General features: G+C 45.6%; 1 protein-coding gene across 1 annotated transcript; it reads right to left on the bottom strand.

Moving 5' to 3' along the window:
* Nucleotides 1-5,438: 5,438 nt before the first annotated feature.
* LOC109762729 (uncharacterized) lies at nt 5,439-8,073 on the bottom strand. Its single transcript, XM_040388618.2, has 4 exons — nt 7,917-8,073; nt 6,721-7,211; nt 6,251-6,556; nt 5,439-6,170 (listed from the first exon to the last, which is right to left on the bottom strand). The coding sequence occupies exons 1-4, from the start codon at nt 8,071-8,073 to the stop codon at nt 6,096-6,098; spliced, it is 1,029 nt and encodes a 342-aa protein (XP_040244552.2). The 3' UTR covers nt 5,439-6,095.
* Between the last annotated feature and the right edge of the window lie 3,947 nt (nt 8,074-12,020).

The raw sequence follows: 12,020 nt of genomic DNA, 5'->3' as shown, positions 1-12,020 counted from the left end.
TATCTCAGTAAATTGTAAGTTCAAACTCTACCTTCCTTCATGGCAAAATGACACCATATGCTACTACAGGGTATTCAATTTGCAGAACTTATAGGTTATAATTGAAGAGAACATGCACACATTACTTATGTTCGTTAATATTTAGGTCCAATCTTTCCGGTTTGCTATTTGTAGCCAACTTATAACTTTGTGTCCTCTGTTCCCAGTACCATCATGTGAATTCTACCATGTTTTGCAACTGTATATATTGTCCACAAATGTATATCTTAACAAGCTTTCAGGTTCATATTTTTACAATACCTATAAATCTGAGGTCTTTTGCAATGACACGAGAAAAATCTTTGTGTATTATGGTGACAGATTTAGCATTCAAAATTCATAATGAGACATTGTTTTAAGGTTCATAACTCCTTTTTGCTATGTCTAACCAATAAAAATAGTGCATGTTGTGTTTAATAACTATTTATGAAAACATTGTATAATTGTCAGACATTTCATATTGCAAAAAAACTTAACATACTAAGAAGTAAAAAAGTGCTAGCCCGTGCAGATGCACGGGTTGACGACTAGTGTATATAACGCAGCTCGGGCCAAGCCGCCACTCCAAGTCGGGCTACGCTCAATCTCAAGTTCTCAACTTGGTCGATTTGTGGCCACTAAAAAAAAGTCTGTCTAGCTAGATGTGACATAGTTATGTCATATCTAAGCTGATGTCCACTCAGTTTGTGGTCTATTTTTTTGTCCTTGTTTTTTTATTTCTTGTTGCTGCATTATCTATTTGTGGGAGCTTATATATGACATCCTTAAGAAACATCTAGATGTGAATTAGATAAACTGAAAAAAAAACTCGATTTCGTTCCATCGTGACGAAGCTTAGGTGATTTTTTTCCCCACAATTACGTGATTGTTTCGGAATTCAGAATTTCGATTAAAAGAGGATTCACGGCAAATAAAAAGAATTATATGGTAGTTTTTATATAAAAAGGTTATATTTAAAAAAAAACTAGTTTTGGTTTGTTTTTCTGTTAGATAAATACATCCGGTTTTTTATCTGCTGATGTCCGTTGCAGTTTTGTACTTTACGAAAAGACGCAGATCTATTATAAAAATTTACCAAAAGTACAAAGCACCTTAATTATATGAGAAAAGATTTTCTTCAACCCGTCGATTTTGTGCGAGCGTCCGCCGTCCCTATGTCTGTCAGATGGACTCTTAATCAATGGAGGGGAGCTAACCCCTCCGTGCCCACTTTCTGCAACTAGTCCATTATTTAAGGAATGGATTCTGCAACTAGCACCTTGTTGGAAACCGGCTTGTGGCTACATAATATTGCGGCTCGCACTAGGCAGAGCAATTTTTACTGCAACACAACCCATGTTGTAAAAAAAAATCCCGCAATACAACCTATGTTGCAAAGAAAAAATGCAACATAACCCCCGTTGCAAATGTTTTCTGCAACAAGACCTTTGATGCAAAGTAGAGAAAGAAGTTTGGCTGATCGATTTTATGAAGCCTAATGGCTCGCGATACTTTTGCGGCTCATACTAGAGACAACAACTTTTTTCCTGCAACATGGGTCAATCCCGCAATGTAACCTATGTTGCAAAGAAAAAAACACAACATAACGCCTGTTGCAAATGTTTCTGCAACAATTCCTTTGTTGCAAAGTAGATAAAGACGTTTGGCTGATCGATTGTATCAAATTCAACGGCTCGAGTAGTCCCCTAATTACATTGAGGTTCCCAGACAACCGAACGATCAGTACTGCTGCGAGAATAGAGATGCACACCTGTCTCTGTGGCCATACTGAAGGCAATCAGCCTTGTCAACGACAGTCGGAAAGTCTTCGTGCACATGCCGCTAAGGGCCAGCGCCCCTAAGGCCATAGTCATCGCCGATGAACCGTTGAATTGCTTTGAAGTGTCTGACTCTAGATCTCGCCGTCACGCATGTACGGCGAGAAACCCTGACCTCGTGATGACAAGGACACACTAAGAATTTATCAGAGCTCCGTCAACTCCGCCCTGATGGACGAATTCAAGGAGGATATATAGAAGCCCGGAAGACCAACTCGAAGATAAAGCATCGCCATCCTAAACTAGTTTCCAGTATGAGACAACGGGATTCCCCTTACCTCCACCAGCCGCCGGAGTGGCAGGCAGAGGGAGGCGAACCCATGGGCTGACGGGTGCAGCTTATAGGTGTGGGGAACTATGCCTAGCTGCCTATGTGTGAGGGAAAAGGCATTACGTTGCAATCTAATGTAGACATTGTCACGATGAATGCACTAGTCGCTAGATGAAGACCATGGCACCAGTGGCGCAGCCAGCGTTGTGGCGTTGGGTTCAAGTGAACCCAACGATTTTCTGCTGCCACGTACGTGTATGTAGGTTATCGTGTGTGTGAACCCATTAGAAAATCAAGGCTGCACCCATCGGAATTTGGAATTCACAAGCGAAAAGCCTTTTAGTCCAGAAATCTTCACGCGAGTAGCCCAGCTAAGGCCCATACGTAAACTGCTACTGTCTCGTGCATGCGTTAGATGACTCATAACGCACCAGGTCAAAACGCATCAGGTCGCATGTGTTGTGAATCGACGACTCTCGCTCGCCAAGACTTACGCGGTCTTCCCTCTAGTCCGCCTCTCCCCATCTTGTTCGCCCATCGCAGCGACGGCGCATCCGCCTAGACTTCCCCCGACAGCCCGCAAGGAAGCAACATCAGGTCGGCGTGCAGTACAAATTCAAGATACTAATAGATCACCACATATTCTTCTTCTTATGCATGTTCTATTTAGCCTAGCCTTTGCCCTAATTTTCTAATTAACTTTTCCTGAAGTTTGATTGATCTCGGCAGTGGAGCAATATTTCTCAAAGAGAAACCAATCACCAGATTCAGATTATGATGTAGGCACTTCAAGGCCGCCTGTTAGATGCAGGTAAAGTGCATCAAATGTCGTTGATGTAAGTACTCTTACAGATTTCGAAAAAAGGAAAAATCCATGTATTATTGTGTTGCCGCCTTTTTCACAGATCATAACGAGGGGCAAGTTGTGAGTGATGCATTGGTAATTAATTGACTGGAATGGTCGAAAGGGAGCAGACTGTAATTTGAGTGACTGTACATGCTTCTTTTGATTTATGGTATTATACACTTGTCAATGTAACTTGACTATTTTCCCGGTGTTTTCGGGAAGGAGAAGCTGCACCAGAAGCTATGAAGTTTTTTTGGAATTACTCTATTCACAATATGTAAACAAGAGATTTTTATAATATCATCCAACTGGTATGTCTTGCTGTTTTTCTTTGCAAATGTTATACTTTTTTGTTTTCAATGTATAAAATATAAGTGCTATCATATTTGTATTTGGGTGCTAGCCTCTCGTTATATGGTAGTGTGAAATTAGACACTGTACTTAATTATGTCATACAAAATTTTCACAATAAGAGCCTGTTTGGGACTACTCCACTCCAGGAAAACCAGCTTCACTCCACCAACTTCACTTTAGAGCAGTTTCACCCAGAAGTTGGAGCTCCACTTTATACTGTTTGGCTTCCAGTTAGCTCCAGCTTCAAGAATAGGAATATTTGGTGGGAAAAGTCTATTGTGCCCCTATTTTATTATGGATGATGTTTTGAGCGGGCTAACATTTGTGCCCCTTGAGGGATTGTTTTTTTCTTCAAGTTTTGTACTTAAAAAATAAAATATTACAAGTGAACTCATGTGCTCACGGTTTGAGTGTTGTATGCATGAACATGTCGCCGGATTACAAAGATGTAAAATGATGTGAATTAATACAACCAATATATATCCACTGATATATAAATTAAAGTTCGACATAAATATCCATCGATAGATAATTAAAAAGTTTCACATGAATGTGCGACGATACATTGTTTGACTTCCTTGAAAAGAAACGAAAAGAAATGATTCAAATAAGAACCAGACCATCTTTGATTAGAACATAGCTACTTCCAACCAGAGGCAATAGCGGTGGCTAACTCGTCACGGAATTTATCCATGGTCGGAGCATCCGGTTCCGCAGTAGATCTATCTGAGGCAACAACAAATTTGTTATACCTATCTGGAATTGTAGGCACATAATCAGGATCACGGTCGAACCGCTCAAAGTCCAAGTCTACGCTGTTATGCTCGCGAATAAAGTTGTGAAGGACCATAGTGGCAACAACGATCATTTTTTGTTTGAACATCGGGTACGGTCACATCTTATAGAGAATCTGCCACTTCATTTTTAGCACTCCAAATGATCGCTCAATAACATTGCGGATAGATGAGTGAACACGATTGAATTTTTCTGTTGGAGTCTTGGGCTCCATACCTCTATGCCATTCTGGCATATGATACCTCTCACCCTTGTAAGGAGCCAGGTATCCCGGACGATTGGGATATCCCGCATCAACAACATAGTATTTGCCTATAAAGGGAGGAGATGATATGAGCTATTTTGTAATGGACATTTCATGTTTGAACAATTAGTAAATTGTATGAGTTTATGCAAACATGTTTACCTTTTGGAGGGTGTGGGAAGAAACTTTCATCAACACTTATTGCATTGTATAACACACTAGTGTCATGCATAGCTCCTGGTTGCCCCACGGACACATAAGTGAATAGCATGTCAAAGTCACAAATAGCAAGAACATTTTGAGTCGGTATCCTTGATTTCCCAATATATCTGACACTATCCTCAGGAGACAGAGACACTGAAATATGCGTGCCATCAAGTGCACCAATGCAATCTTTGAAGTGTGGATACGCCCGTCTATCATCTCTTATCCTCTTATGAACAGTTGGAAAGTTGGGGTTTTTAGGTCTAATGAAATCTTTTGCCATTTTCATCAAACAATTCAGAACCTCATCAAATTTCCTACTAATGGTTTCGCCCGAGTGCTTGAAACGATTTTGAACTCTTCTGTTGGACTCATTTCCACAAAAAAGAAGAGGAACATTGCAAGACTTTCATAGGTGCTCACATGCATGGATGATTCTAACCCGTACCTTTGCACCAACAAGTCGTGAAGGTCCATGAATACTTCTGTGCTCATGCGAAGTTGTGAAAGGCATTCACCTGGAGTCCACAAAGTCTCTTGCAACCATCCCATACCACTTAGAATTGATGTCCTCGGTGGATTCTTATCAAGATATGTATCACAATACACTTGTGCAAGTGTAGCAGCACCCAGAACAAGATTGCAAAACTTCATACTCTCATCATCAGAATCATCGTTGTCACTATCAAACATCTGCATACATAGAGAAAATATTTCGAGTGACATTACATAGAGAAATAATTCAAGTCACATACAACGATACAATAGTTCACTCCAACATACATAAAACAAATAGTTGAAGTGACATACGATGATAAAATAGTTCACTCCAACATAGATAAAGAAAATAGTTCAAGTGGCATACAATGACAAAATAGTTCACTCCAACATACATAAAGCAAATAGTTCAAGTGGCATACAATGACAAAATAGTTCACTCCAACATACATAAAGCAAATAGTTCAAATGACATGACGTAAGAAAAATTCATGCGCCAACACACTACTTCTTCAATTTCCATACTTGTCGTTGTATCTCCTCTTAAGCCAATTGAACCTAAACTCTTTAGGAAGGGTCTTGAACATTTCCCGTTGGTCCTTCTTCACAAATAACTGTGTGGCAATATCATGCTCATCGGAACCGTGTACGGCCCCACATTCCAAGACCATATCCATGACTTCCTTGATTGTCACCTCTCCTTGCTTCATTGAAGTAAAAGAAGCGGCGGATTCAGCTATCTTTGTGATTTTATCTTGGATAACAAGTGTTGTGCTTGACTTTGGCTTCTTATTTTTTTCAAAAAGAACACGAGGTTTTTTCTTTGCATTAGCAATGCAAGGTGAAACCTCATGAACCTCATCCTCCTCACCTCCAACCACATTACCAATATCATCAGGGATGTCATGAACCTCTTCCTCTCCAATTCCAACAACATTATCAGCATCAACAAAATTCTCTTGACTTGGGGGTATGATGGGGTTGTCACTCATGGGATTCCAATGATCTTGTTCATCATTCAAAATATCACCAAAACATTTTGGAAAGATGCTCCAGATTTTGAAGAGGCTTTTTTCTAAACTTGCCACATCCAGGAATGTCCTAAAGAAAAGAAAAATCATCAACATAACATGTTTATGAATTACAATTACCATTATAATGTAATATATGACAACACTAACCTTTCTCGCCTTCTTCCACCACTCATTGTCCATGACAATAACTCCCTTCGAACTGTCCCAACCTGTCCCAGTTTGCTTCCTCATTAATTTATTCCAACAAGACCAGTCGCCCTTTAACTTATCCCACTTGTTCTTCAGCTGTGTCTTTGATAAACTAATTCCGGTCATCTGGTAGAACCTTTCTGACACAGTGTTATAGCCTAAAGGGTTCAAATGAGTGTTGGGACGATTCCCCTGTCCCACTTGTTCAGCCATCAAGGAACAAACAATTTGGACGTACTCATCGGTCCACTCCATTGAATCACCCTGACCATGATAGTTCAGTATATATTTCTCAACAAATCGTTGCTACAGACATACTACTTCAATCTACATACTGTATCTAATTATTTGTCCAAATTCAAGACCATGGTCGTGTATTGTGGAAACAAATCATCTTCAATAGAACACAAGTGGAAAAAATGGTATACCTGCTCTTCCTTAGTGGCTGAGCGTGCTGCACGTCTCTTGGTCGGGGCGCCGGTCTGGCCGACGTTGCCGCTCATGCCGGTGGTGTGCCCGACCGAAGCTTCAGCGTCCATGGCGGACGCTGACTCCTGGCTCGCAGGAAAGGGTGTTGTAGGGGTCCCCCCATGGCGTGCTGGCGTCGGCCTAGAAGAGGCGGATGCCACAACGGACGGGGCCGCTGCCGTCGAGGACTGGTCGGGACGGGAAAGGCCGACCCTCATCACCGGGGCCATGGCCGTCCTCGAAGGTACGGGATTTGGATGGTGGAGATGGGCAGAGAAATTGGAGGGAGGAGGAGGAGGACCACCGGATCGACCCATTCTGGTGGTCTCCTCGCCGGCGTCGTGCTCCGGTCGGCCGATGCAGGTGGCGGTGGCGGCGGCGGTAGGTCGAGTTGTCCGTGCCTCCTGAAAGCGAAAGGATAAGCTGTTGAGATCTCTCTCGTTCGTGATGGCTATAAAAAACAAAAGAGTTGGAAAAAAACGAAGGGGTATGACTTATGGGTGGCAGTGGTGGGTAATTACCCACCAACTCCACGAGTACTTTCGAAACTCGAATTTTTGGAGTACCCCTCGAGTAGCTCCCCAGAAAGTGCGAAGCTGACTCCCAGATTCGAGTTTTTTCACGGAGCTGCAAATCGTGGAGCTACCCTGTTGGCTTATGATTTTGGGAGCGGAGCTGATTTTTACGGAGCAGATTTTCTGGCTCTAAATCAGTCATGAACTCATTGGCTCGATTTTCTGGCTCCGCACCTGCATGGCACATCTCGCTCCACCCATCAAAATGATATATAGAGCATGACATGGTTTAATCACTCATTGCCTCGAAGGACATGCATGTGTGCGAGACGTAAATCATCGGCTTCACTCATGTCCAGACCCAAGAACTGAGTGGTCTACGTGACACGTGCGGTGGTCACAATTGCGCTTTACGTCTCGTCCGGCGACACGTCATGGGATCGCAATCGATAAGGTGCCCGGGTTCCAGTAATCCCCGAGGAGAACACGACCGTGGTGGCAATCCATACATATATACTCCCTCCGTTGCATAATGTAAAAAGTTTTTTCACACGTGAAAATATGTCTTATATTATAGAAAGGAGGGAGTATAATTTATAGGACCACATGCGGTCGGCAGGGATGCCTGCGCCGAGTATCACTTTGGCAACGGCAGCAAGGAGCGCGGACGCAAGGAGCCTCATGCCCTTCAGCCACACTGCTGCAAACCACATATTCTCCATCCTCTAGTCCTCCACTTCCATCATCTTCTCCGTCGATGGCACCCCCGTCCCCGAGGCGCAGCACCACTGTGGTCATAGTCGTTTCATAGACGGCGACGATTGTGACATGGGCACCGACTGCCCGTCCTATTGGGTCTAACCCTAGACTAGCTCTCTCTCTCTCTCTCTCTCTCTCTCTCTCTCTCTCTCTATCTCGCTGCAAGACGAAGGTGGAAGAAGAAGAAGAAGAAGAAGCAGAGATCACTAGTTTGCCGGCGACAAAGGCCACGTCGTGCACACGGCTTCTTTTGAGATCGAACTTGGGACCACACCAACCTACAACCAGCAACACACGGGGGAGTTTATACGTGGGTGCACACAGATTTTGCGACTCCGCTTGGCGCGCGATCGGCTTCCCCCGGCCGCACCCACGACGCGCTCTAATATGCGCAACGTGGCCAGGCTGCAACGGATCGCCACACCCAATCAGCTACGGTCGCGACCAGCCTAGCCCTACGCGGCAAGCTGGAACGCGAGCCTGGCTCTTGCCCCCACCGTGACACACACGCACTCACGCACGCCATGAAACCTACACACGCGCGATTTATTTTCCCTAACACGTCCAAGCCCATGGTGGTGTACGTGTCCATCTGGGACGTCTTCACCTGGGCCACGGAGAACGGCAAGCACACCGTTGATTACCGCCGCTGGCCTTTCACCGCTGAGTTCTCCGGCTTCGTGCTCCAGCGATGCCCCGCGGACGCCGACATCCTCTAGCTCCACGTTAGCGCCTCCATGCAGCGGTGCACGACGGCAGAGTGGGAGCTGATGACGGCGGAGTGCCCACTCGAGACAGAGCGGAAGCGGGTGGCTATGCGTCGGTTCCGGGGGAGGAGATGGCGTACACATAACACAGTGTGCTACCCCATAGACCGTTACATGGCCGTGCTGTCGGAGTGCGAGGTGAACGTGGCATATGTTCGAGCGGTGGGGAGAGTCCAAGGCCTCGTTCTGCAGCCGGTGGCCGCCGCCGCCACGCGAATGCTTGTATCCATGATAAAGGCCGACTGAATGATCGGACGGACCACCGGCGCCACGTTGTTGACTTGTTGTACAGTTGCTTAGCTAGTGGGGTACTAATCCATTAGAAGGACCAGTAGGAGTATTATTATCTTCTTATTACTCCCTCTGTCTGAAAATATTTGACGGAGAAATAGATGTATCTAGACGTATTTGTCAGAGAAATGGACTAGAAAAATATCGTCGGAAACCACAAAATACTAACTAGCCTATGTTGGCTTTTTACTGAGTCTATTGTTCGGAGACGATAGCGCTGGCTATCTTCAACCGGTTTGGATGGCGGTCATGTAATAAGATAGGTGTTTAGGTTCCTATCTATCTTTATTCCGTCGGTTGTGGCTATCCCGTTTTCATATTTTTAGCTCTTCGTGAGCCATTTTGCTTTTTCAGACTTGAAGACTTTGTTTGAACTGTGTGCTTATTAATAAGATGGCCGTATGCACCATTCTGATGCAGAGGCCGGAGATAACCTCTTTTTTTTAAAAAAAAACCTATGTTGGCTTTACTTAGCTTGCCTTTTCTCTTATTGGACAGAACCTTGCTGGTTGAGCTTTATTTTTCAACAACTTTGTACTAACAAATAAATTGTGTGCGTCGGCCAGGTGCATTGTCTTGACGCAGGGTTCGGAAGATTGATAAAATATTGTCTTTTCTGTTAGAAGATCTCATACCCTCCGACCTCCCCCAAGGGCAAAGCTCATAACCAGGAAATTCAGAGTCATTGATCCGTCGGAGGACTAGTGACTTGATGCCACTGCCTGTTGTCTAAAGTCTCTTATAAGAAGCGAGACTTCCCGAAGCAAGGAGTAAATAGCATAAAACTACTAGTTTACAGGCTATGGTTCCAAAAAACTACCGAATTTATTTTTTTCGCTGATAACTACCAAGTCAGGGGTTGACTGTTTCAAAAAACCCCAAATTCTCTTTGTTAAAAAATTAAACAGGTTTATGACAGGTCGGGCCCGCCACTAAACACACCGTTTGGTTGACCATTTGTTTGACCGTTAACTGACTTGTGGGGGCCACATGTCAGCGCCTCATCAACAGATTTTTTACGGATTAGCCCCTACAAATATTTTAAAAAAGCAATCGGGTCCCTGAAATCAATTTCAAAAAGCAATCGGGTCCTTGGATTGTCGCCGCCGCGCCTCCAAAGGGCTCTGCCCGTGGTCGCCGTTGCGCATCCATGGGGCTCCGCCCGTGGTCGCCGCTGCACGTCGCCATGGGTGGTCGCCACCGCGCACTGCCGCCATGGGGTTCCGCTTGCGATCACCGCGCGCCATGGGGCTTCGCCCGTGGTCGTCGCCGCGCGCGCCATGGGGTCCGCCCGCGGTCGTCGTCGCGCCTCCACCCGCGCCACAGACAGCACCAGCAGTCCCCGCCCGCTCCCGCAACCCCTGACCTCCGCCACCAGCGCGACAGAGCCAGCAGCCCGCACCCTCCTCGAGTTGGCGCGAGGAGGAGAGAAGAGGGAGAAGCCGCACTATGGGGAGCACACCACGGTTGCGGGCACGGCTCGCCGGCCGGAGGAGGCGGCCGCCGGCACACACGCTGCACCATGGATCTGTTGGGGCCGAACGGGAGGTCCACCCCGCGCGCAGTGTACGACGACGGGCGACCGAAGGGAGGTCCGCGGCGACGACGGGGCTACTGGCCGGCGAGCTCCTCACGGCTGGGCTGCTGGCCGGCGAGTTCATCCGGCGGGGCTGCTGGCCAGCGCAGCTCCTATCGTTCTGGAGCACAGGGACGGGAGGGACCCGATTGCTTTTGTAAAAATTTATAAGGACCTGATCGCGGTTTTTTAAAACAGACAGTGACATGTGGCCCCCACAAGTCAGTTAACGGTCAAACAAATGGTCAACCAAACGGTGTGTTTAGTGGCGGGCCCGACCTGTCATAAACCTGTTTAATTTTTTAACAAAGAGAATTTGGGGTTTTTTGAAACAGCCAACCCCTGACTTGGTAGTTATCAGTGAAAAAAATAAATTCGGTAGTTTTTTGGAACCATAGCCTGTAAACTAGTAGTTTTATGCTATTTACTCCGAAGCAAGAGATGAATATCTTACTCCCCATTATATTTCAGTATCTTAGCGTTGTCCAAGCCTATGTTACTTGTGCCTTTGCATCCTACGTATTTGATTTCATGGGTATAGGCATAGAAGGCACCAGGAATTACCAAGCGATAACATGATTTACAACAGGCACTCCCGGACTAACACGGCCGTTTCCACTACGGTGGAGTGTCACTTGATAGCGACGGAGCACGTGGTGATAACTGGAGCTTAGAACCGGGCGTTGTGCAGGTTCAGATGATGTACATGGTGTGTTAGGATATACGGCACTAACTAGTACCTGGTATAGCATTGCTGGAATACGAGTGAACGTGGCGAGCGGCATGTGTCCAGGCGGAAGGGCAAGGTTATGATCGTCAACTCCAGGCAGTCCCGCGAGGTAACACTGGTGTCCATTTAGCAGGCCGACTTAGGTGATCCAAGCTACTGTTTGAGTTGCTTAGCCAGTAGTACGAAAGAGAAATGATAGCACATATAATTATGACAATAAAGTTTTGCGCAGCGAAGATATCGTGTTGTGCTCGTAGTTGTTTTGATGTACTGTTAATTTGTTTCGACAGTTAGTGTATTTGTTTGATTTGCATTTGTTAAGAACGGCGAAATTGCAAAAGCTTGTAAAAAAGATAAAATGCGATCATATCATGTCCGATCTACAAAACACAAAAGGAAAAGAAGGTACATTATACCGTAGCTCGACCGCGTGAACAGAAGGCAGGACGGGGAGGCAAACCGCCACCGCCGCGTCAACAACCAACGCGGCGACCGCCAACGCCTGCTGCTAGGACGCACCCGCAAGAGCAGCGCCCGACTGCACAAGTCGCTCAGCAGATCATGTTGGCCAATAAGCCATGGCGACCGCCTCGGACGTTGGTCAGTAGCAGCATCGGGTCTG

The sequence above is a fragment of the Aegilops tauschii genome, chromosome 5 (assembly GCF_002575655.3).
Source record: "Aegilops tauschii subsp. strangulata cultivar AL8/78 chromosome 5, Aet v6.0, whole genome shotgun sequence".
Taxonomy (NCBI): Eukaryota; Viridiplantae; Streptophyta; class Magnoliopsida; order Poales; family Poaceae; genus Aegilops; species Aegilops tauschii.
Note: the sequence above shows the minus strand (reverse complement) of the source record. Positions and strands in the feature narration are given on the sequence as shown.

Bases quoted from the DNA above. Each gene is read 5' to 3' on its own strand.
- LOC109762729 (XM_040388618.2), bottom strand. From the start codon at position 8,073: ATGACCACAGTGGTGCTGCGCCTCGGGGACGGGGGTGCCATCGACGGA. The intron at 7,212-7,916 runs GTGATACTCGGC...TGTTTTTTATAG, and splicing joins TCCTTGCTGCCGTTGCCAAA to CCATCACGAACGAGAGAGAT. The intron at 6,171-6,250 runs GTTAGTGTTGTC...TCTTTTCTTTAG, and splicing joins GGTGGAAGAAGGCGAGAAAG to GACATTCCTGGATGTGGCAA.